Consider the following 27,322-nt stretch of genomic DNA (forward strand, 5'->3'; position numbering starts at 1 on the left):
CCGGGCAAAATGTGATGTCTCTGCTAGGGTTCTTATAACAAATTGCCATAGACTGGATGGCTTAAACAACAAACATTATCCAGATCAAGGTAATGGCAGGTTCAATGTCAGGTGAGGGTCCTCTTCCTTGTCTGCAGACAGCATTACAGGATATGCTGTATCCTAATATGGTAGAAAGAGAGATGATATCTCTTTTGTCTCTTCTTAGAAGGTCACCACATTCATAAGGGCCCACATGATCAGATTACCTCCCCAAAACCTCACCTCCAAATGCCATCACATTGGAGATTAGGGCTTTCACATGTGAGTTTTTGGGGGGGGACACAAACATTCAATCTATAGTATACGATTAACACTAAACTAAGGCAGTTGCTATGAAAGATGGAAAAATAGTATTTTGGAGAGATTTGGAGGTCAGTTCAGGAGTAGTAGATAGCTAAATTATAGGTAGATGTTGAAGGAAAAGGAGGTGTCTAAGAACACTAAAGTTTTCATCTTTGCTGATAAAGTGGATGGTAAATAGAAATAACAGGAAAAACATACTTAGGCAGTAATAACATTTTTAAATGTTAAATGTTATGTTTATAATTGTTTATTAAAATGAAAACATTCAGTTTCTATTAATATCAATAGAACATGAAAGTAAATACCCAGCTTGTTCACGAATGTGTGTGATAGTTGAATGCAAAGAGCAAATAACTTCAAAATACTAAAACAGTTTTGACTCTTATGACCTGCTGCACATGAAAGGCTGAATCTTCGTTGTCTTGTTTCTATCAAACCAAAAGCATAAGATATACATATTGTGCTTTGTCTCCATTTCTTCTAGGGTCCTCAAGGGCCAAGAGGTCAACCAGGGCCTCCAGTGAGTTTATTTACATTTATATCTGCTTACTGTTGATGTTTATATGCTTGTCTGGTTTGAGATCTCTACTGAAAAATTCTTTTTAAAATTTGTTATATTATAGGGTCCACCTGGAGCACCAGGCCCAAGGGTAAGTTTTCCTGGTTTTGTTTACTTTATCTTAGTATATTACATTAACACTTTTTAAAGCTTATTCTAGCTCCCTATTAAAAGTGTTTCTCCTCCCTACCTCTATCCTTTTTGCTAATCTGATATAGAGTCTTCCCAGCTAAAATAACAAAATCTAAACCTAAACTTCTTGTCTCTAAAATGAGGATGATCTCATACTTTCTTGGGTGGATTTGAGGGTTTTTTTTTTTTTAAGATTTATTTATTTATTTGAGAAAGAAAGGTGGGGGAGGGGCAGAGGGAGATAGAAAATCTCAAGCAGACTTCCCACTGAGTAGGGAGCCCAATAGGGGGCTCAATCCCATGACCTTGAGATCGTGACCTGAGCCAAAAATCAAGTGTTGGAGGCTTACCTGACTGAGCCATCCAGGTGCCCCTTGAGTTTTAAATAAGTAAAGCACATAGCACAATGTCTGACACAGTAAGTGCTCATAAATACTAACTCCCTCTATTTCTTCCCACTTCAACTTCTGGCTCTCCTTTTTTAAATGTTTCTTTTCAGGGACACTTGGGTGACTCAGTGGTCTGCTCAGGTAGTGATCCCGGGGTCCTGGGATCAAGTCCCTTATTGGGCTCCCTGCAGGGATCCTGCTTCTCCCTCTGCCTATGTCTCTGTCTCTCTTTCTGTGTGTCTCTCATGAATAAATAAATAAAATCCTTAAAATAAATAAATGGGTGGCTCAGCGGTTTAGCGCTGCCTTCAGCCCAGGGCCTGATCCTGGGGACCCGGGATCGAGTCCCACATTGGGCTCCCTGCATGGAGCCTGCTTCTCCCTCTGCCTCCTGTCTCTGCCTCTCTTTCTCTCCCTCTCATTAATAAATGAATAAAAATAAATAAATAAATAAATAAATAAATAAATAAATAAATAAATAAATAAATGTATGTTTTCCTTTTCTACCAACCAGTAATCCACCTTTTAGGTGTAACATGAATCCTTTTCAGTTGCCAGTGGCTGTGGAAGCCCTCAGACTTAACTATTTGCTTGTTATCTGTAACAGCCCAGAGCTTGCTACCCTTATCTTTGAAACAATGCTTCCGTTGCCTCATTATTAACTGTTATCCCCTGGCTTCTCAAGTTCCAAGTTTGATTTCCCACATGCTTTGCATTCCCTCTCATACTTAATAATCTATTTGTCTTCCTGCTTCCTGTAAGAGGTCTCCTTCCATCCCCAACCTTCACCCATGCCCCACCCCTACAGCAGCCTGGTCAAATACAATGGTCCTTGTTTAGATTTCCTGCCTAAAAAAGATCTCCTGTTGGCCACATTATCCCAAACAATGTCTAGTCCTATGCCTTCTAGCCTTACTTATTTCCACATGCTGCTCTAGTGTCATTTGGATCTCTGACAGTTCTAGTTGGTGGATCACTGTGGTCTATTCTCAGCAGGCTAGAAACTCTTCATTCCTTTCAGCTTTTCACCAGGGCAAAGAGTAACTTTCAAGCAAGATGCCACAGGAAGATTATCCCCTTGGAAACAGGAGATTCATGCTCCATGATTTAAAAAAATTACCCCCCCTTTCTGGCTATCAAACTAGGAGATTGAAACCTTCCCTGGCATGAACATCAATGGGAATGCCTTTCTTTAATCTTCAATTATTCTCTACTTCCATTCTTCCTCCCCCTCCACCCTCACCCACTCCCACACCTGGATCTCCACAAAGCACGGGTTACAAATACCTTCATCAGTTTTCTTCTCATTTTACAATGACTTTGACATAACTGCCTTCCTAAGAAAGAATAAGTCCTAAAAAATCACTCGCAGACTAGAGGTGATTGGTGAAAATTTTCACATTGAAATACCAAATTTTGTGGCACCATAGCCCTTCTCACTTAGAAAATGTTTGCATGTGTTCCTATACAGCCAAAATGAAGTAATACGAGAGTTTTTTGCTCTGAACAAAATGTGGATAAGAATATATACTTTGAGAAATTATTAGGATTAAATAAGAAAATATATGTGCTTGTCGCATTGTAGATACTTAATAAATGTTAGTTTCTTTATCTCTTCTTTCTTTCTTTCCTTTTTGTCTTCCTTCTTCTTGGCCAATATGAAAGCTGGTTTTTTAGTATTATCTTTCCAGGATTTGCACAGTCCATTGTAGCAAAGTGGCAGTTTAACCCTGAGAAGATGACTTCTAGAGCAGAAATCTAAGTGTCAATGAGAAAACACCTGCATAATTCTTTCTAAGGTCAACATATGATCATATCTTCTTTGAAACTCTTCTTAATTTCTTCTCATCACACTGTAAGGTAGAACTGATCACTTCCCCTTGTTATTGATAATCATTTTCATGCCAGTCTGTTTCTATTATGAGATTGTGAACTCTCTGAAGGTGGAAACCATTATTTAATTTCTTTTCCATTCAAGCCCTTAATAGGTGTCTGTTGAGTGAACAAAAAGCAAGTTCATCTCTTGGAAAATTTCAGTGGGAATCCTCCAAGATAGAATATTTCACTTGGAGGGAAATAATGTCTAGAATTGAAGAGTATCATAGAATTAGAGATAGACAATCTCTTTGTAGTTTATTTAGCAATTATTTGGGACTGACTTGTGACTCATTAGTGGTTTCTTAAGACCAGTTTAGTGAGTCTTATTCATAATTCTTTTGAAATGAAATGAAATAGAAAAAAATGTGGGGAGTAACTGCTTACTGGTTACAAGGTTTCTTTTAGAGGTGAGGGAAGTGCTCCAAAATTAAATAGTGCTGATGGCTACATGACATAGTGAATTACTAAAAGCAACTGAATTGTGTACTTTAAAAATGATTAAAATGGTGGATTTTATGCTATGTGAATTTTACTTCAATAAAAAAAGAAAAAAATCAGTATATCAGCCCTAGTAAGAATAAATATTGTAAAACTATTCAATTAAATGACTGTATTTTTGTATGAACCTTATTATGAAGTAAAAATATATTTCTTACTATGGGCCAAAATAAGTTTGAAAACCTCAACTCTAGTTTAATTTCCTCTTTTTAGACCTAGAAGTAAAGTAACTTGCCCAAGTTCCTAAGAATAGCTAAACAGAAGTGTTTCTGGAAAAGGCATATATATTGATGGTGCTTTTGAGTTTGAGGATATTATCACAGTGATGGCCAGCCATCAGTGCACATGGTAAAATATTTAGAAACTAACAAATCTACAATAGAATGCCAAAGTTAACCAAAAATGATTGGTGGGGTAAAAGGAAGAACAAGATGAGTATGTGTGCTGGAGTGGGGGTGGAAACAGTAATCACTAAAAATAATTGGGAAAAGAATTGTGAAGATTTCATTCCCCCAAGGTATAATGAATCCTAGTTCCCCTCATAGTGGCAACAATCTGATTACTTCTTATTCTCTATATTTCTATTTTATGTGCATGTTTTTGTGAACTTTAAGTGATTTTCATGTGAGAACGTGTTCTCTCTAACAAAAACACATTGAGGGAGCTACTGCTTTTGGATTCCATCCCTGCACCTAATGAGAGTTTTACACTCAGATGTGGGCACTTAGATGTTGCTGAATAACTTCCCCAGCAAATCCTTTTAATATGTGCCAGGCATGAGTTAGGCTTTAGGATTATGCTGGGAATTATGCAGATATGTGTATTGCCAAGAACATTTATGGGTGACCAAGTATTATGACATTTCTTTTCTTTCCAGTGCCTGTTAGGAGGGGGTAAAAAAGCCTTTTTTATTAAGTTGACATTTAAAATTGCTAGTACCTTACTATACATTAAGTCACATATTCTACACTATTAACGCACTAAAAGTCATTGTATTCTTCATTGCCACACATTCACAGGAAATAAAGTATGGTCGTTTTACTTAAGAATATTCATCTAAGTCTTCTGTTGATGGGTATTTGCTTCCAATCTTTTGCTAATACAAACACTACAAATGTCCAGTTCATATTCTTCCATTTTGCAGAATATTTATAGGACTAATTCCCAGCAGTGGGATGGTTCAATGTAAGGGATAATGAGCATATTTATTTATTATTGTTGTTAATTTGGGTACGATATACATAACATAAATTTATCATTTTAATCATTTTAAGTATATTGTTCAGTGACTTTAAGTACCTTCACATGTTGTGCAACCATCTCCACCACCCATCTCTAGAACTTTTTCGCTCTTTCAAAACTGAAACTCTGTACCCATTAAATAATAATTCCTCACTCCTCCCTTCCCCAGCACCTAACAACTACGATTCTACTTTCTGTCTCTATTAATTTTACTACTCCAAGAATGTCATGTAAATGACAGTCATACGGTATTTGTCCTTTTATGACTGGCTTACTTTACTTAGCATAATATCTTCAAGATTCATCTGCATTTCAGCCTGTGTTGGAATTTCTTTCCTTTTTGAGGCTGAATAATATTCCAGTGTGTGTGTGTGTGTGTGTGTGTGTGTGTGTGATAAACCACACCGTGTCTGGTTTATCCAGGTGGACATATGAGTTTTTCCATCTCTTAGTTATTGTGAATAATACTGCTATAAACATAGGTGTACAAATTGAGTCTTTCCTTTCAATTCACTTTGAATTATACACCCAGAAGGGACATTACTGGATCATATAGTAACTCTACATTTAATTTTTTGAGATATTGTCATGCTCGCTTCAGCAGCACGTATACTAATTTTTTGAGGTACTGCTATACTATTTTATAGCAGCTGCACCCTTTCACATTCCCACAAGCACTGCGCAAGGTTCCGATTTTTCCACATCCTTGCCAACACTTTTTATCTTCCGGTTTGTTTGTTTTGTAACACCCATCCTAATGGGTGTGAAGTGATATCTACTTGTAGTTTTGATTTACATTTCCCTAATGATTAGTGAGGTTGAATATCTTTTCATGTGCTTATTAAATTATATATTTTCTTTGGGAAAATGTCTATTCAAGTCCTTTGCCCATTTTTGAATTGGGTGCCTTGTTTACTGTTGTTAGGTTGTAGGAGTTCTTTATACATTGTGGATATCTGGGATCCCTGGGTGGCGCAGCGGTTTGGCGCCTGCCTTTGGCCCAGGGCGTGATCCTGGAGACCCGGGATCGAATCCCACATCGGGCTCCCGGTGCATGGAGCGTGCTTCTCCCTCTGCCTGTGTCTCTGCCTCTCTCTCTCTCTCTCTGTGACTATCATGAATAAATAAATAAAATCTTAAAAAAAAAAATCCCTTATCCAATATATGATACAAGCATTTTCTCCCATTCCATGGGTTGCCTTTTCACTCTGTTGATAGTGTCCTTTACCCAGTTTTTAATTCTGATATAGTCCAATTTGTTTATATTGTCTTGCCTTGCTTTTACTGTCATATCCAAGAAATCATTGCCAAATCCAATGTAATGAAGTTTTCCCCCTATGTTTCCTAAGAGGTTTATAGGTTTAGACCTTATATTTAAGTCTTTGATTTATTTTGAGTTTATTTTTGTATATGATATAAGATAAGGGTCTAGCTTTCATTCTTTTGTATGTGGATATCACGTTTCCCCAGCACTATTTGTTAAAGACTCTTCTTTCCCAATTGAATGGTCTTGATACCTTGATCAAAAATCATTTGACCATATGTGTGAGGGTCTACTTCTGGACTCTATTCTATGTTGGTCTATGTCTGTCTTTATGATAGTACCACATTGTTTTGATTACTGTAGCTTTGTAGTAAATTTTGAAATTGAAGTGTGAGGCCTTTAACTCTGTTATTTTTCAGGATTATTTTGGCTATTTGGAATCTATATTTTCTTTTATATTTACCCATATAGTTTAGCAGTGCTCTTTATTTCTTCATTTGGTTTCAAGTTTCTGCCTAGTATCCTTTAATTTCAGTTTGAAGTACTCCCTTTATTATCTTTCTAGGGAAGGTTTGCTAGTGATAAATTCTCTTAGTTTTTGTTTATCTAGGAATGTCTTGATTTTTCTTCATTTTTAGGGTAGTTTTAATGGATATAGAATTCTGGGTTGACATTCTTTTTCTTTCAGCACTCTGAATATGTCATCCCACACCTTCATGCCCTTATGATTTTTTTTTAAGATTTTATTTATTTATTCGTGAGAGACACAGAGAGTCAGAGACATAGGCAGAGGGAGAAGCAGGATCCATGCAGGGAGCCCAATGTGGGACTCCATCCCAGGACTCCAGAATCATGAAGGCAGACGCCCAACCACTGAGCTACCCAGGCGTCCCGCCTTTATGATTTTTAATGAAAATTTAGCTGTTAATCTCATTGAGGACCTCTGGGGTCTAATGAGTCTTCTCTCTTTCTGCTCTCAAGATTCTCCCTTTGTCTTTAGCTTTCAACAATTTATGATGTTTCTGGGGAGTTCACTGAGCTTCTTAGATTTGTAAGTTAATGTTTCTCATCAAATGTTCAGCTACAAATGTTCAGCTATTCCTTTTTTTAAATTAAGATATAATTGACATAAAACATTTTATTACTTTCAGGTGGTTTTGGTTCTTTCCATTTCTTTTCTGTTGAAAATAATGTTCCAGTGAACATAGGAAAGCATATATGTTTTCAAAATAGCATTTTTGTATTCCTCAGATAAATACCCAGAATTGGACTAGCTGGATCATATGGTAATTCTATTAATTTTTTGAGGAATCTCCATATTGTTTTTCACAGTGGCTGTACCAGTTTACATTTTCAGTAACTGTACAAGAGCTTCCTTTTCTCCACATTGTCTCCAACACGTGTTATTTCTTGTCTTTTGATAATAGCCATTCTAACAAGTGTGAAGTGATCACTCATTGTGGTTTTGATTTGCACTTCCTGATGATTAGTGATGTTGAGCACCTTTTCATAAATGTGTTGGCCATTTTTATGTCTTCCTAGGAAAAATATCAATTCAGATCTTCTTCCAAATTTTTAATTGGATTGTTTTGGGTTATTTGCTATTGAGTTGTATGAATTCTGTATATATTTTGGATACTAACCCTTTATTAGATTATATGATTTGCAAATATTTTCTTCCATTCAGTAGGTTACCTTTTCATTTTGCTGATTGTTTCTTTTGCTGTGCAGAAGCTTCTTAGTTTAATGTGGTCTCAAGTGTTTATGTTGGCTTTTGATACCTTTGCTTTTGTTGTCAAATCCAAAAAAGCAATATTCACCAAAACTAATATCAAGGAGCTTACCACCTGTGTTTTTTCAAGTCTTTTCCATTTTCAGTTAATGTTTGTATATGGTTAAGGCAATGGTCCAGTTTCATCCTATTGCATGTGGCTATCCTGTTTTCCTAATACTGTTTATTGAAGAGACTACCCTTCCACATGATATATTTTTGGCTCCTTTGTTGTGACACAACATATGCATGGATTTATTTCTGGGTTTTCTGTTCTGTTCCATTGGTCTGTATATGTTAACTTTAATGCCAACACCATATTATTTTGATATTAAATAGAGTTTGAAATTTAGGAACATGATACTTGCAGCTTTGTTCTTCTTCAAGATTGCTTTGGCTATTCAAAGTCTTTTGTGATTCTATAAAAATTTTAGAATTGTTTGTTCTATTTCTGCGAAAAGTGCCATTGGAATTTTGATAAGAGATTGCATGACTCTGTAGACTGGTTTGGGTAGTATGGACATTTTAACAATATTAATTATTTTAATCCAAGCATGGACTATCTTTTCATTTATTTGTGTCTTCTAATTTAATTTCTTTCATCACTGTCCTATGGCCATTATTTCTTGAAATATTCTTTCTGCCCCTCTTTCTCTCTTCTCCCCTTCTAAGACTCCCATTATGCATATGTTAGCACTTTTCTTTATGTTCCATAGGTTTCAGAGCCTCTGTTCATTTTATTCATTCTTTTATCTGTTTACTCTTCTGACTGGAAAATCTGAATAAACCTGTCTTCAAGTTCATTGATTCTTCTGTCTACTGAAATCTACTGTTGAGCCTCTCTAGAAAATTTTTATTTCATTTTTTGTACCTTCCATCTGCAGAATTTCTATTTGGTTCTTTTCCATAATTTCATTTTTTTGTAATTGGTATTCTTTATTTGTAATGTATCTTTTTCCTTTAGTTCTATAGACATGATTTCCTTTAGTTTTCTGAACATATCTAAAATAGCTAATAAATATATTTGTCTAATAAGTACAACATCTGGGCTCCCTCAGGAGCAGTTTCTATCGATTGATTGCATTTTTGCTTGCTTATGGGCCATACCTTAATATTTCTTTGCATGTCATGTAATTTTTTGTTGAAAACTGTGCATTGTAAATAATATAATGTGGCATTTCTAGAAATAAATTTGCTCCCTTGGCCCTTGAGTTTATTTTTGTTGCTATTTGTTATTGTTTAGTGACTTTTCTGAATATTATAAAATCTGTATTCTTTGACATGTGTCCACTGAAGTTTCTACACAGCTTAGTGGCCAGCTAACAATTGGAGAGAGATTTCCTTAAATGGCAGAACCAGTAAGTCTCCCAGTTTGTTTGTTTTTTTAAGATTTTATTTATTTATTCATGATAGACATAGAGAGAGGGGGCAGAGACACAAGAGAGGGAGAAACAGGCTCCATACTGGGAGCCCGACGCAGGACTCGATCCCTGGACTCCAGGATCGCGCTCTGAGCCAAAGGCAGGCACTAAACCGCTGAGCCACCCAGGGATCCCCAAGTCTCCTGGTTTTTACCAAATGTCTCTGTGTATATTGGAACACCCATCATTGCTCAACCAGGCAACAACTGAAAACTATAACTTAACTTTAACTTCCTGACTTTGCAGAGACTAAAAGCTAGAGGAGAAAACTTAGAGCCTTCTCGGATATTTTCTAAGCATGTGCACAACTCTACCTATGTACATGGACTTCTAGATTTCCAGAAATATGTCAAAATAAGTCACTGGATATCTCATTCCCTACCTTTTTCTCGTATGCTTTTTGTTAGCTTATTGTTTGCCCCAACTGCTTTTTAGTGCTTCAGACAGCCACAAAGTTAAACAATTCCCTCTAAATGTTTTTGAAAAATGCTCCCAGGGTACAGGTGTTTTGCACTGGATGAGCTGTGAGTCAAGTAAAAGAAAGACAACTATGCAAGTAGTGTCCTCCAGGGAACCACCAGACAAGTCATTTAATGATAATTTACTGGAAATGACTCTTTGAAGCAACTCCAACCCCATACTGCTCCCGCCTGTGGCTTTTAGGCTTCTTGTTTTTACTGTAATTATAGGCTGTTGTTTTTTAGCTACTGCAGAACTGAAAAAGAAGACATGGGGGACAAAAGAAAGAAAGAGAGAGAGAGAGAAAAAGAGACAGACAGACAGACATGGGAAGAAAGAAAGACATAGAAAGAAAGAAAAACATGGGAATAGGGCAAATTAAAGTTCTATGAAGCTCACTGCCCTTACTGAAATCCAGCTATTTTTCCTGAATCTCCCCGGATTGCTGCAAGCATTTTGTTAATTTCTATAATCCTGAAAAACTTCACTCTGACATTTTTTCCAGTTTTCTCATTGCATTTATAGGAGAGAAAATTCTGGGAGGTTATTACTCCACTGTTTTCGCTGTCTCCTAAATCTCCAATCTTGAGTATACAGCACTTTAATAATCTGTGTGCTGAAATAGAAGAACATATAGAACACTTCTGCTGCACACTGAAGTATAGCATTTGCTTTCAGTTACAAATGGAACTAGTTGCTCTTTTCATAGAATACCATATTTACTTGACAGACTAACAATGTTATACAAATGTGAGTACTTGGCAGATATTTCCTTAAACATGATTGAAGTGAGCCTGTCATTTCAAGAAAACTACTGACAGAAGTTGATGCCAATGATAAGTCTCAAGCTTCCAAGCAAAAATAAAAATTGAGGAAAACTTTTTTTTTTTAAGATAAATTGGGGAAAACTTTTGTTTACCACTGTGTGTTTAATAGCTTCCCAGTACTTATACTCTTCAGATGAGATTGGTGATGATGTTAACAAATGTAAATATGTGATAATAATGAAATGTGTCAGTATTTGGAAGATCTACATAATTCCATGAACCAGTGTTTTCTAAATAAGCAATGCATAATTTAACAAATCATGGATACATAAAAGATTCTTTCACAGTTTAAGATAGACCAATAGATTTTAAAATAAAAAGCACAAAAGAGTTCATAGACGATTTCAGATTTCACATTTCAACTAACCATTAAGAAACTATCATTTGTTGGGAACCTGGGTGGCTCAGTGGTTGAGCGTCTGCCTTCAGCTCAGGTCGTGATCCTGGGGTCTTGGGATCGAGTCCCGCATCGGGCTCCCTGAATGGAGCCTGATTTTCCCTCTGCCTGTGTCTCTGCCTCCTTCTATGTGTCTCTCATGAATAAATAAATAAAATATTTTTTAAAAACCTATCATTTGTCAAGTTTTGGTATAATATCAAAGAAGAATATCCATACTTATCTGAAAAGGCTGCTAAAATAATCCTATTTCCTCTCGGAGTGGTGAAGTCTGCCCATCTGAGGCTCCATGCTCAGGGTGGTGTCTGCTTATCCTTCTCTCTCCTCCTCAGCCCTTTCCCCTAATTGAGGGACATGCTCTCATCTCAAAAAAAAAAAAAAAAAAAAAAAAACTAAGTCTTAAATCAATAAAATAAAATATCTGTATAGCTCTATAAGGTCAGATTTTCTTCATGTATTTCCACAAAATAAATTGAATACTGAAGGAAATATGACAGTCAAGCTATCTTCTATCAATCCAGACATTAAAGATATGTACAAACGCGTAAAACAGTGCCATTCTTTTCACCCATTTTTTTGTTTTGGAAAACACAATCCTTTTTCATTAAAATATTTGTATTAACATAGATGGGTTATTTTAAAGCAATTAACACAAATAGTTTTAAAATTTGTGTTTTAATTTCTACTGTGGTAAATACCAAAAGACATAACTCACATAAATAAGTTCTTTAAGGCCCTTAATAATATTTAAAAGTGCAAAAAGGTCCTGAACTGAAGAGTTTGAGAACTGCTTATGCTAGGTTTTCTAAGCTCAAAGCCATAATCACAAACCAACTGGAAAATATAAAAGTAGCTACTATCTAGTACTTAATTCACTTGCCTATGTTTAGTGCCAATATTTTTATGTGACTCATGCCCAAAATCTGTTCATCCACACAGGCATGATGGTCAGAATTATTTAATCTGCATAGAAACTTTTACACTGACCCTTTCTGCTTTGTGACTAGGCCACATTTCTCTATGTGATAGCTCATGTGCAAGGCTATTACTCTGCCTGGAAAGCTCTCCTAGCCCCTCTCCTCACAATTCTTATTCTTCAGATCTCAGATCAGATGTCACTATCTCAGGGAAACCTTCCTTGATCTATTCTTCCAAAGCTCTTATCCTCCAGATTTCACTAAAACCTCCCAATCTCTTTCATGGGTCAAAGCACATTTTTTTCTCTCATAGTACATATCACAACTTGCAATTATGTAGATGTAAGATTTGATCGGTACCTTTCTCTCCCTTAAACTTCAGTTTCACAAGGGTGGTTTTCGTTTTAGCTTACTGTTTTGTCCTCAATATGTATCACAGTGTTTGGCAGTATGTATGTACAGAATGATTCAATTATTTTCCAATATGAAAAACACATGTTGAGGCAAGGAAGAGTGCATTTTATTGATTGTCCCATCATTTTAAATAGTTTTTCAAATTACTAGCCATGAGTTATGAGAGATCTGTTGAAAACAGTTTTCATTGTATGGCCCTCCAAGTAAAAAGATATCTTAGCAGCACAATCATTCTGAAAGAAGTTAGATTGCTTGATTTGTTTATACAGATGCCATTTCACAGAACTTTCTCCCAACTCATGCTTCTTAGTTTCCAAGCTTTTTAAAAAATAAAATACAAAAAAGACTTTTACTAATGGTTATCCTGAGCCTTTCTCTAAAAATATCTTTTATTAAATACAGGAGGAGATTGGATTCATGCTGTATTATTTCTTTTGGGACTAATGGTGCATTTTCCAACTTCAGAAATTGTTTTTAAGACCGCAAAAGTATCAGATTAAACGAATGTGGTGACTACCTCAGGACAGTAGTATTTTATTATATTTTCCTTCCAAGAATGTAACTGTTATAAATTACTACAGTTATTTATTCTTCACTTTACAATTTATTAACTGAGGGGGTCATATTTCATTCTTCTTCCATCTGAGTAACTTTTGTGTGTGTTTTTATGTAGCAGTGACAAATAGTTTTTCATTTGAAGGCTCTAGACTTTGGTCCTGTTCTAATTAGGAGACTTTTGAGATTTGGATGAAGGCAGCATATTGTCCTTTCAGATATCCAGGCAAAATTGGTAAGATCTGTCTAACCATAAAAGTTACAAACCCCTTTCTGATAACAAGTCTAGGATACTTTAATAACACAGCTTTCAGAATTTACAGCCTCCACTTTCAAGCACTCAGTGTTGATGTTACTGCTAATCTCAAATAGTTTTGTTTTACACAGAAACAAATGGATATCAATGCTGCTATTCAAGCCCTGATTGAATCACATACTGCCCTACAGATGGAGGTAATATATCTGGCTTTATTTACATTGGCACTCTCAATATACAAATTATACAGAACATTTTTTCAGAGTCCAAAATGTGCCTTTATCTCAAAGATTGGATTTAAAACATATTGAACATAATGAAACTATTTTTAAGGACAAAGTAAGCATTTTTAATAAACAGAAATATATGCATGGGATGTTTTTAAGCAAAAACACTTAAAACTGAAATGTAAGACATTTAAGGAATTTTTTAAGAAGGAATTAGATACTGTAGAAGAAAATAGTTAAATGAAATTAGCCATTTCTTAAAATGGGATCTATCATTGTTAATTATTTTTCTTATTTAAACTCTATTCAATATATAATTTCTTTAAAACATTATACTACAATTGGCACAATAATTATTAAGTTTTATGTTGGCTTGAAAACCAGGCCTTTAGAGTGAATTTAATCTCTTATTTAGAATCAAGATTAATAAAGCACATAGGCCTATATTTAAATATAAACTGTTCTTTACACCCTACTCCAACTCATTGCACACAACAAGAATACATTTTTCTTCTGTCTTGGTCCATGTTGATCATGACGGTTACCTACTGTGACGGTTACCTACTCCATGCTTTTCTGCTAATACGATTCCTCTGATGACTTGACAGAGCTACCAGAATACCGAAGTGACTTTAATGGACTACAGTGCAGAGATATTCAAGACCCTGAACTACCTTAGCAATTTACTGCGCAGCATCAAGAATCCTCTTGGCACACGAGATAACCCAGCACGAATCTGCAAAGATTTGCTTAACTGTGAACACAAGGTATCAGATGGTAAGTTCTTGGTTTTTCTCAAACTCTGATGTCTAATTTCGTCATTTCAGTGTGTTTGAGATTTAGAATGTATTCATTTCAAATCTTAATCATTTTGATAGAACCAGTGTAGAAGGCATTTGAATGTTATCAAAAACCAAATACTCTTAGAGGGAGACATGATTCTGAAGTCAGAGTATCCTTTTCTGGGGGTGCATATGACAAATGTCCTCTATACAGCCTTACTGATTCTCAGCTTTTCCTACTTCACCCTAACGATATCACTTGCTTACACTTTGTGCTTGGAACTTATCACATGCATGTTAAAAATGAGAATAGGAAGGACTGATTTTGGGTTAACAGGAGTTAACTATCTATCAGGTCCACCAAAGGTGGCAACATGAAAAAAATATGGTAGAGTGCCTACCACCACTTGTCCTTAAATTATGGTTTTTAAACAATATGGAAATTAAGTGCATCATTGCAGAGTCAATGAGTAGGCAAATGATTTGGTATTCTTGGAATTTTTTTCATCCCTACACTGATAGCCCAAAATCCACTAACCAGAGGTGCAAAAATCAATTTAGAGTAGAAGCATCAAGGAAAAGTTTTAAAGCAAGTAGAAGATTTATAATTATCTAATGAAAAATAGGGGAACCCTATCTGCTACAATACACATTTCATTTTCATTTCTATTGGGTCTGTGGTCAGCTGTACAATCAATACTAGTAGTTATCATTTTTTGCTGAAAACTCTATTCCCTACACAGTGTTAAAAGCATCAAATAGCTAACAAAATACTGAGGACATTTCAAGTCAATATTTCAAAGAAGATGGCAGACAGATGAACACACTTAGAACTGCTTTTACCCTGGGTGTGTTCACAAACTACATCCTGGTTTTGGTGGCTTCATGGGACCTGGGATCAAAACTTGGAATCTGTGACCCACCAAATGTGGGGATTTAGAATGCTTTCAAAGGGCTCCACTCTAAGAGTAAACATACACTGGAAGAAAAGAGACATTCATACAGATTGTAGCCTAGCTTCACATCATGAAGACCCCTCAGAATCTTATGGTTTTTTTTTGTTTTTTTTTTTTTAAAGTCTAATCTGTTTTCAAATTTTTTTAAAAAATTTTTATTTATTTATGATAGTCACAGAGAGAGAGAGAGAGAGGCAGAGACACAGGCAGAGGGAGAAGCAGGCTCCATGCACCGAGAGCCCGATGTGGGATTCGATCCCAGGACTCCAGGATCACGCCCTGGGCCAAAGGCAGGCGCCAAACCGCTGCGCCACCCAGGGATCCCAGAATCTTATGTTTTGAACTTGGACTAAGATTGTTCCAGACTACTTGTAACCCACCCCGTATCTGACAGAAACGAAAGTCCTCTATAAAATATGCCATCATCTTAGGGCTCAAATTATTTCCACAAATCATTTCTCAAATATAGTGCCCAGCACACAATCAGTGATAATGAGGCATACTGGTAAACAAAGCACTAAGAATAAGAATTGGCAAAAACGGCAAACAGAATTAGACTCAAAAGAAAAAATAAGAGGGGAAGAACTCAAAACTGAAGGTATAACAGATAAGGTAAGCCTTATATGGGTTTTATAAGGAAACACAGTTTATCCACTATAAAAAGAAGGAAGGCAGAAAATATGTGTGCAGGTACAGATAGGTAAATAGATGTAGTAGTGGGAGGTTATATAAGTTAATTTCAGATTGCTTCAGTTGTCTCAGTGAAATTGAAAAGTTATCAGTCAAGAATAAAGATGAAGGAGGGTCACCTGGGCAGCTCAGTCTGTTAAGCATCTGCCTTCTGCTCAGATCATGATCTCAGGCTCCTGGGATCAAGCCCCACATCAGGCTTTTTGCTAAATGGGGAGTCTGCTTTTCTCTCTCTGTATCAAATAAATAAATAAGATCTTTAAAAAAAAAAGAATAAAGTGTGAAGGGATACATATAATAAGGTTGAGGGAAGAAGAAATGGTTTCAAATAGTTAACTAGGAGAATGACAGAGGGAACTCACTAGGGAAACACAATGTTGTCTGGCAGCCTTACAAACATTTGAATATAAAGTGAGTCTAGTCAGCATGGTTGTCTTTTTCTTCAGACACATTTAGCTGTGCAAGGTCAGGCACAGATTAGGCACAAAACTGGACTGCTATAAGGTTGAGACTTTATAGGACAAGTACATTGAAGTGAGGCAGGGGCAGGGATGTTGAGGAAGTCTTCAAGGGAGTAATTATAGTAAAGGACTATGGGTTTTACATGGGTAGGAAGGGAAATGAACACATGATTATGAGATAGGGGAAAAACAGTAGTATCAATGGATATCAGGTCCTGGGGAATGGAGGGATTATTGGAGTCAGGACGCTAGAGTGAATGAGTTTTAAAAAAGAAGAGGGGAAATTATAGCAGAATTCTAGTTGTAGGGCAACCCCCGGTGGCCCGGTGGTTTAGTGCTGCCTTCGGCCCAGGGTGTGATCCTGGAGACCTGGGATCAAGTCCCACTTCTCCCTCTGCCTGTGTCTCTGCCTCTGTGTGTGTGTGTGTGTGTGTGTGTGTGATGATTAAATAAATAAAATCTTAAAAAAAAAAAAAAAGAATTCTAGTTGTGGTAACAGCAAAGGCTAGGTAGGATAATGGCCTGGGAAATGACTGGGGTAGTAGGGGGAGCAGGGAAGGGTATGAGAATATAGGCAGAAGAGTTCAAGGAACTGAGAGGCCAGAGTATTGGAAGTGCTCTCCATGTGAATTTAAAATCACCAAGAATTAGGTCATAGATTTTCTGAAAGCGATAGCCATCCAAAGCTAAAATCTTCAAAGAAAAAGCATGATTGCAACAGGAAGGGATAATGGATGATACAATGTAATGACAGTAATTTTACCATGGAGTTGTTTTAGGGAAACAATAAAAAGAACGGAGGTGTCAATGAAGAGCGAGAAAGACACCTTCCCTACCCCAGGCACAGTGCTAATAGGGGCTGTGAAGGGGCTGCAAGGGAAGTGGTGTCCTTAGGGGAGAGCCAGTTTGGGGTTGAACATTTAGGCCTACCAAAGATATATTATGGTATAGCATCTTATTAATAGCTCAACATAGCCTGAAAAAAATCACAAAGTACCTGCCAGTTCACTGTTGTACAACATAATGCCTGACTTCAAAGCATTCTACCCTATATAACAATGACAGTTTGCTTGATGGAAAACATTTTATAAGAAATTTATTAGCTCACATAGTAAAAGAAAACTGTTTCTTAGAAGAGAAGAGATGGTAGTGAAGATAATGTGTTTACCCCATTAGATAAGAACTGGAAGCCTACATTAGATCCCGGTTAAAAAAAAAAAAAAAATCCAGCACTAATATCTATAAACATTACAAAATGCCCAAAATTCTGAGGGAAGGAAAAAAAAAAAAGGATAGGATTTCTTTCACCCCTTTCTTTCATATCGCAATAGATCAGTGGTTCTTCAAATGTCCCTGGACCAGAATTAGATTCTGCTGAAATGCAGATTATCAGGCCCTGACTTAATGAATCAGAAACTCTGGGGATGGGACCCAGCTATCGGTGTTTTAACAGATGGTTCTAAATGCCACTAAAATGTGAAAACACTGCAATAAAAGACAGTCCCTACTCCTGGAGCCACCAGTTCAGCAAGTATTCATTTTGAAGGATTAGTGGAATAGTTGAGGAAAGAAGAGTTGAGGATATTTTAGAAGGCTAAAATAATGGAAGCCCAGGATGAGGTAGAGGAATCTTTGCAATAGGGTAAGGATGGAACAAGTATTTCTACCTACCGTAGAAATGACATTTGAGAAATACTGTATGGTTATCTTACCTTTTTAAAGCAAAAAAAAGCAGGTCTATCTCATTCAAAAATTCTTTCTTTTAGAATTAGGTGCTACTTCACTATTCTGAGCCTGTTATTCTGGAATTTAGATATTAGATCAATACCTTTTCAGCCTGAGTATTTCCTGTAGGCTGAATTTAAGACCCCATTTGATTCTCCTGGACATTCAGTGAAAGCAATAGTTGACAGGCTTACATTGGCTGTAGGGACTTCATTTTTTCTCACAAATCTGATGAAGAAAGAGCAAAAATGGTAACCATTTAATTGTACATTTTCTTTCTGAAAGCAAAGGCTGTCTTATTATTTTTATTCTAATTATCATAAAGGTAATATTTTACGTCAGAGAGGTTGAACTTTTTTCTGTTTAATATACATATATATTCATTTTTAAACTGTAATGACATAGAACAGATGTGTGCAGGTACACCACAGCAATTGCAACTTTGTGAACTAAATTAACTATGTTAATTTTAGACAGTTTGCTTTAAGCTGATGAGCTCATCTGTGGAAAGAAGCTGTAAATTCAGCCATTGTATCATTTTTTTTGTTGAAATTATAAAATGCCCTTAAATTGACAAGTATGTGAAAAATACAGTATTTTTGGTATCAATTTTGCATGGTGCTTACTGCTTTCATTCACTGACTAAATGTAAGTATCTTTATAATCATCTAAGTTTTTTTTACAGGTAAGACTATAAAAATATATTAAAGCTTGATCATTTATAATGATGGTTCCAATATGTTTCACTATAGAATTTAAATATTTTTATGTTTTACAATAAATTAATAGGAAAATACTGGATTGATCCAAATCTTGGATGCCCTTCAGATGCCATTGAGGTTTTCTGTAATTTCAGTGCTGGTGGTCAGACATGTTTATCTCCTGTTTCTGTAGCAAAGGTATGTATTAATGGTAGACTGTATGCTGGTACTTGCCCAGTATCAGTGAACATGATTTTTAAAATTCTATCACTTCACATAATTATGATTTTTATGAATGGAAGCAAGCTATCATTCTCTACCATATATAATCATCTAAGTTTTTTTTACAGGTAAGACTATAAAAATATAAATATATGTTTAAAGCTTGATCATTTATAATGTTTTTAAAAAATAATTCTAGTGAATCTTGACATTTTGATTATGTGTTTTATGATTGGCATTATTATGGCTTTCTCTACTGATTAGGCTTTTTAATTTCTTTTAAAAATGTTGTAGGGGGTGGGTTGTGCACCTTGGTGACTTAGTCAGTTGAGCATCTGACTTTTGGTTTGGACTCAAGTTATGATCTCCAGGTTGTGAGATCAAGGCCCACATGGGACTCTGCCTCCGCAGGAAGTCGGCTTGGGATTCTCTCTCCCTCTTCCTCTGTGCCTCCCCTGCTCATGCAGATCTCTCTCTCAATATTAAAAAAAAAAAAAAAAAGTGGAATATATGTCTTTATGTATACACATTAGAAAATCCCCAAACAGCTGCAATGTTTGCAATTAGTAATCAGTTGCCTAAAGGTTTTCTGAAAATGACATCATTAAAAGAGGAATTTTGCCACAAAGCTTGCTCTTTTTGATGATTTGGCACAAAGAATCTCCCTTAAACATACATTTCCAGTATAATAAAATGAATGAAAATTAGTTTGGTATGACCCTGGTATTGACCCTGACAAGCATTCATAAAACCTGTATCTTAGTTCTATCTATAATATATATTGAAGAAATAAAAACTGCACTTCTTTCTTTTTCTGGTTAAACCAGTTTGGTATTATTACCAAGAACTTATTTCTCATTGACAAAGAATTGATGCAGCTGTCCATGGTGTGTTTGGTCCATCGTAAAGAGGCAGCAACTCAAATTTGCAGTTTATTAGTCTCTGTAGCTGCTTTTTGTTACAATGCCCTTTCCTAAATTATCCCTCTTCATTAAGGGTGTCTCACCAGTTCATCTCAGTAGACATTCACCAGTATTACTCTCAAGCAGAGGAAAGAAAGATTCTTTCATTCCTAGGGAATCCATGTTCCTCTGATGAAGATCAGCATGATAGTCCTACTTCCAAAATATCTGCATGATCATTCTTATTCCCCTGGATTTGGCCCAGGATTTTTATCTGGATTATCATAAAAGACAGATGGGGGCTGGGAGGCATGTGCAAAGGAGATAGGAGCTGTGACACTGCTGAACTTCAATTCCTTCCTCGACTGAGTCAAGCCTCCCATCTCTCCCCTCCATAAACTCTACCTCAGAAAGACTAGGCAGGTAGTGAGAAGAATAGTAGGCTTGGCATCAGGGATATCGGTTCTAGTCTCTCTCCCTCTACCAACCTGGCAAATCATACTCTGAGCCTACTCTGCTCAGGCACTGTGGTAGAAGTGACATGTGGCACCTTAAATTCTTATAACAATCCTGCCACGCAGCTGTCCTACTCCACTTTACCAGCAAAGAAACCAAGGCTCAGAAAGTTCAAGTAGTTTACATGTTTGGGATTCTCAGCTGTAAAATAAAGGAACCTGAACTACTTAAACTCCAGTGTTCTTTGATGATCCTTCCATGTTTTCATTCTCGTTGACCTTCCTTTGCCTTTCCTCTCTTTTCCTTTTACTTTGTTGGTTGTTGTCATTTTATATTTTTTTCTTTCTTTGATACCTTATAACTGATATTTTTCTAATTTTATGTTTGGAAGTTAATATGAACTCCTTGTAGAAACCATTTTTGTTCATTTTCCTTATGACAGTACCCCTGCTTGAATAATGCTAAAATAATAATAATAACATCAAAAGTTATAGAAAAATCTACTTCCTTGTCCAAGCCTGAGAAATCTGCAATCAGACCTCTTTGCTCCAATTTTGCCTTATATTATTGACTTTATTATTACTACTTGTTCATGCATTCATTCATTTCAATAAACATTTATTGATGACCACTCTATGAATGGAACTGCATTAGGGGCTGGCAACACAAAGAATTTAAGATTCTATCCTTGTCGTTAAAGTCTCTCCTAGTTAAAGTTACTCAACAAGTTATTATTGCAACTTGTAACCTTGGAAACTCAAAAAAAGATATTCAAAGAAAAAGTATAGACAATTTCAGATTTTTGTGCAAAAAAATTTAAAGCATTAATCAACAACAAATTATAATGCATTTTAGATAATATTATGTAAATTCCTTCATTATTTTTGTCATGTCTAGTAGCCTAATGGTGTGCTGAAGCCAGCTCATAGAGATTCATGGTTAACATTGTTATTGTTACCTATTGTTAATATCCCTTTCCAACCTGTTTTCAATGATACTACCATGATAGCCTGAAATAAGCTGTGGTGGGAGTGTTTACACCATGGAAATTGGAAAATGCTATAAATCAGGAATTACCCCCTCCCCACCCCTACAAGAGCCGGTGGTTAAGCATTTAACAGCATACCACTTACTGGCACTTTAATGCCAAGGAAAGTGGCTTTCTCAAGGCTGCATTCAAGGACTTTCCTCAGATTTCCCCAAGTTATAAGTTTCTCAACTGCCACATCTTATATAATCTGTATATTATTTCTATGACATTAGTTGGAGTTTGGAGTTGGAAAAGTCCAGATGAACTTCCTTCATTTACTGAGCTCAGAAGCCACCCATATCATCACCATTCACTGTCTAAACACGCCAGTGTGGACAAGTGCTCAGTCAAGTGGCTCAGGATTGCCTGTTGGCTTCAAAGGATGGAATGGCCAGATTTTTGAAGAAAACACTCTACTTGAACCTAAGGTGCTTTCAGATGACTGCAAGGTAAGGTGGCACTTTTAGAATTCTTCAATATAACTAACATAAAATTGATGACCATAAAATTAAAATAATGGGAAGAAGACTTTAATTGCTGAAGATCCAGAAAGGTAGCAGGTTTTAATGTGCCCAATTTGTAATAAACTTACATTTTTCAGAATCAATCATTTGCTTATATAATATCTTGTCAACTTTTGTCACACCCATTGGGCATCCATGGATTTTTATATGCAAAACAGGCATTAACACATAAGTTTAATTTTAATTGTTCATATGAAACATTTATATTACACCTGCATGAATAGAAAGAGCATATAAATAAATAGATTTATTTCATATATTTTCACCACTGTAATTTTATATCTCATTACATTAATGAAGACAGGTTATAGAGGCAAGTCCTATACCTGATACATACCAAACATGGGCATTTTGCCAGTCCCTATACCTGATACCAAACATGGGCATAATTGCAGATTGACTTGCCCTGCCAATCAATATTGAAATCATAGCCCATTTTTCTTATTAAACTAAATAATGAATGTAATAAAAATCTATAATTTTAAAATATTGTGGTATAAAGTAGGTGTCACAAACTACAGTCCATAGACCAAATCTAGCCCACCACTTGTTTTCATAAATAAACGTTATTGGAACATAGCCACACTCATTGTTAATTTATTATCTATAGCTGTTATCACACTATGATGGCAGAGTTGAATAAATGCGATAGACTATATGGCTCACAAAATCTAAAACATTTATGATCTAGCCCTTTACAGAAGGGTTTCCCAACCCTGTTATAGAGAAGAGCATCTACTTTACATACATATTATTAATGACTTTAAGAAGCTTGATTTCCTGTTCTTGTGTACCATGAAGCCCATAATTTAAGATCTCTTCCCATTTCCAGGGGACTGGAGACTCTTTTCACAGCATTTTATTTCCAGACAAATAGTGCTTGAGTATTTGAAAAATGAAAGGCAAACAGTTAGAAATATATGGCTCATTCTCTATAAGCAAAGAGATCAGTATTATCAACAAACTCATTTAACTTTTACAATTTTTTCCAGAAGCTTTCAGTGACTCACTAGTATCTCTGAGATACAATCTAAACTTATCAGCTCTTTGTTTAGCATCTAGAACAGTTGGGCTCCAACCTACCTTTCTAGGTTGGGCTTTCATTGGCTGTCAACCCTAAAGTATGGCCAAACTGATCTATTAATAATAATAATAATAATAATAATAATAATAATAATAGCATCAACAATAATTCCTACTATTAATCATTGGAGCATTACTATAGAGCAGTTACCCTGTACTACATACATTGTTTTATCTAATTATAACAGCTTTGTAAAGAAGTCTAATTTTGTAGGTAGGAAAGTGAAGGCACAGAGAGGTTAAATAACTTGCTCAAGGTCATGCAGCTAATTAGTGCAGATCAAGAAATAGACCCCAGGTGTGTATAACTCCACAGCCCATGCTACACTATACTGTTAGGTATTTTAATTAAAATCTCATTTAATCCTCACAACTGTGTGAAGTAAGTTTGTATATTTCACATTTTATATAAAAAGAAAATCCTGGATTCCTGGATTTCTTTCAAAATCTGTGCACTTCACCCCATGCTAAGCTTATCTTTGCAACCATTTTCTACTTTGCCAACTGTTTTCTATTTGTATGTTTGTTTTTACTCGTGTCATTACCTTCCTCTGAAATGCCTTCTCTACCTCTCTAACCAAGTGGAAATTTTAGGCATACTTGAAGGCCCATCTTAAATTCTGAATTCTGAACTCATAAAACTTCCCCGGAGTACTTCAGTTGGAAATGAGGAATTTAACACTCACTGTCTACGTAATTTATGCTGCACTTACCATATGTTATCTTGTGTTGTTATGTCTGTTTGTGCTTCTCCTCTCCAACTAAATTTGTAAGCTGCTAGTATTCAGAAGTCAGAACTAATTTATTCATCCTTCATATTTCCCAAATACTGTAAGAAAATAGAGGGTTAGGTCTTATTCAACTGTGCCAATTGAACTTAGTGTTCAATAAATATTACTTGAAAGATTTAACGAGTTAATCTAATGGTGTCTTATACACAGAGCTCTAGTTCTAGTTATCACACCAAGCTGATGACTAGTAAATGGAATTTATAGCTTAAGTAATCTCTAACAGTTAAGATCCTTCAAATTTTAAAATTCATATTATGATAATTCTGTAAGTAAGTGAATAAAATCCTTAATAAAAAGCTTCACAAAACTAGTCAACTGTGTTTCTCGATTTCGTCTTGTTGAATCATAAGCATAAGGTATTTTATGATATGTTTTTGTTCCATAGTAGAATTTGTCAGAAACAAAAGAGCATACAATAATAAGAAAAACAAAGTCCTAGAAAGAAGAGAGGAAAGAAACTATAGAAACAGTAACCACAGACTGGAAAAAAAAGAAACCTAAAAGGTGATTCAATATAATTATAATTTACTTCTGACTGAAGCAATTCTGGTTATTTCCTGCCTCATGTACAGAGAGGTTGCAATAGTTCATTGCCTTTCATCCAAGAAGAATGCCCATCCTGAAGAATTAGCCCCAAATAAAGGAACACAGAACAGATGGGGGTAACTCATATTAGGAATAGTACAGCCTTTTAATTTGCATCTGGTCCAATGATCCACAGACAACAGAAGCAGAAGCCTAGTCTTAGCCTCTGAGACTGAAAAATCAGAACATACACTGCCATGTAGAGAAAAGAATGAACTCGTGTTTTCAACTAGTCACAATGATTGTTACAAATGAGCACTTACTCTCTGCCAGCATTTACTTTGCTTTAGGGACCTTCTATTCATTATCTCTAATCCTTAAACTAAATCTACGTTGTCTGACAGTGAAGGGCATTGTCTGCTGGGAATGACTCCTAATGACACAGTTACATATCAAAGCATCTTGTTCTTGTTTTACAGATTCAAGATGGCAGCTGGCATAAGGCAAAATTCCTTTTTCACACCCAGGACCCTAATCAGCTTCCAGTAATTGAAGTACAAAAACTTCCTCATCTCAAAACTGAAAGGAAATACTACATTGAAAGCAGTGCTGTATGCTTTCTATGAGGTTCCTGAATTAGATCAGAATTTGTGCTGTTGGCCAGGTAATTGCTGCAGAGGGAAAAATATAGACAGAAAGATACTATCATTGTGAAATGCATGGAATAAAGCATTGGCTAAATCTTAAAGTATCTCAGGAAGAAAAGATTTCCTCCTAAGAAGGAGAAAAGGCATTTTTAAAGGACTATAATTGATAAAGTATTTAATTCTTTTAAAAATTATATTGACCTGAGCTTTCTTAGAGAATTCCCTAGAACTGAAAATTTATAAACATGGAATTCTTCAGGGTAGCCTGTATTTTTTGACTGAGAGCAAAGTACCCATTAGACAGCTGGAGATGCAGAGCACTATGGAGCAATACTGGCTAATGCTTCCAAATGTGCAATGCTTCTGTCTAAAAATTACAAGCCACAGTCTAATATGTCTTATTTTCCCAAATACTAAGCTGTATTCAGGTCCCCAATGGGCATATACATCTTAGCCGGTGGTACACTACCTCTTACGTGTTGCCTTTTTGTGTTGCTCGGTGCTCTTTCTAAAACAAGGTGCTTGTGGCTTTCATAGACTATTTTATTTCTTTTTTTTTTTTTCGTCTTTGTCATTCTTTAAGAGTGTATGTACTGGTTACATCAAGATATGTTTTGGTTGTTAGTACTTATTTTCATTTGTTTGGTTACATACTTAATAACAAGTAAAACATTATTTATGTGAAGTCCTTGTTCTGTTTTAAAATTCTCTTTGTGGATATGGAATCAAAGCCAGCACACTGTAACCTGTGCTTATGCACAAGAGAATTGGAAGGTTTCTTTTGTTTTTATTTTTTAAATTGTTGTAAAAAATATTACAGGCCAGCTACATCTAGTAGTAGGTTTGGGTTAGAGTTTGGGATTGTGATATTCTATTTTTAAAAATCCATGATCATCTGGAATGATACTATGTATATATATATTTTGTAAAGTTTTAATTCAGCAAATCTTTTGAAATTGCTGCTGTTTTAAATTATAAAAACCATTATTTCTGCTTCGTAAGAATTACATGTTTTGTAGTATTCATTGATTTCACTATGCTTAAACTTACTGTGTTGACACCTAAAAGAATTCAATTTACCAGTATTAAAAGCAACATGTGGGAAAAAAAAGTCTTTAGCCATTTAAAATAGGCTCAGCCCATTCAGACTTTCCTTGTCAGAGAAATGTTAGTTCAGTATTAAAAGAAAAATATTATACCTTTTGGTATATAGAAAAGCTTGTACATTCATTATAAACATATCTTTAGCCACAGCAAACCACACTTACCTATCTGTAATAAAACTATGCTTTAAATCTTTTTTGGTGGTATTTGTTTTTCTTCTTTTGTTATCATATCCTTTTATTACCTATGATAGTCCTCTGAGTAGTTCTTCTGTACTCTTACATTTGCATTATTACAAAGTATCCATTACATAACTATAAGAGGATTATAGAGTCTATTTCCCACTTGTACAAAATGAGGTCATGGCACAGAATAAACCTTCTCATATATCATATATAGTCAACTGATTTTCAACAAAGGTATCAAGATCATTCAATGGGAAAAGGACAGTTTTTTTTTCAACAAATAGTGCTGGGAAAACTGGATATCCACATGCAAAAGAATGAAGTTGGACACTTATCTGGTATCATATACAAAACTTAACTCAAGTCCTAAATGGAACAGCCAAAACTATAAAACTCTTAGAAGAAAACATAGGGAAATGTCTTCACGACACTGGATTTAGCAGTGGTTTCTTGGAGATGGCACTAAAACCATGTTCAAAAAAAGAAAAAGATAAATTATACTACATCAAAATTAAGAACTTCTGTACATCAAAGGACACTATCAGGAGAGTGAAAAGACATCGCACAGATTGGGAGAAAATATTTGCAAATCATATGTCTGATAAGGAATTAATATCCCAGAATGTATTTTTAAAAACTCCTACAACGGGCAGGCTGGGTGGCTCAGCGGTTTAGCGCCGCCTTCAGCCCAGGGCCTGATCCTAGAGATCTGGGATCAAGTCCTGAGTCAGGTTCCTTGCATGGAGCCTGCTTCTCCCTCTGCCTGTGTCTCTGCCTCTCTCTCTCTCTCTCTCTGTGTCTCTCATGAATAAGTAAATAAAATCTTAAAAAAAAAACTACAACTCAACATGAAAAAGCAATCCAATTAAAAAATGGACAAAGGATCTAACAGACACTTCTCCAAAGAAGATGTACAAATGGCCAACAAATGAAAAGATGCTCAACATCTCTAGTTATTAGGAAAATGCAAATCAAAGTCATAGGTAG

The 27,322-nt window shown here is 35.6% G+C and overlaps 1 protein-coding gene across 5 annotated transcripts in view; it reads left to right on the forward strand.

Moving 5' to 3' along the window:
* COL24A1 (collagen type XXIV alpha 1 chain) overlaps positions 1-26,345 on the forward strand; it is a 387,148-nt gene extending 360,803 nt beyond the window's left edge. For 3 of the 5 annotated variants that reach the window (XM_038541487.1, XM_038541490.1, XM_038541491.1), the window contains 7 exons: positions 830-865; positions 969-995; positions 13,456-13,521; positions 14,160-14,328; positions 18,955-19,064; positions 21,710-21,925; positions 24,879-26,345. In XM_038541487.1, the coding sequence (XP_038397415.1) occupies positions 830-865; positions 969-995; positions 13,456-13,521; positions 14,160-14,328; positions 18,955-19,064; positions 21,710-21,925; positions 24,879-25,025 (771 nt within the window). In that variant the 3' untranslated portion in view covers positions 25,026-26,345. The remainder of the gene's footprint in view (positions 1-829; positions 866-968; positions 996-13,455; positions 13,522-14,159; positions 14,329-18,954; positions 19,065-21,709; positions 21,926-24,878) is intronic. The other 2 variants (XM_038541488.1, XM_038541489.1) reach the window with 1 other exon arrangement.
* Positions 26,346-27,322: the final 977 nt, after the last annotated feature.

The sequence above is a fragment of the Canis lupus genome, chromosome 6 (assembly GCF_011100685.1).
Source record: "Canis lupus familiaris isolate Mischka breed German Shepherd chromosome 6, alternate assembly UU_Cfam_GSD_1.0, whole genome shotgun sequence".
NCBI classification, from domain to species: domain Eukaryota; kingdom Metazoa; phylum Chordata; class Mammalia; order Carnivora; family Canidae; genus Canis; species Canis lupus.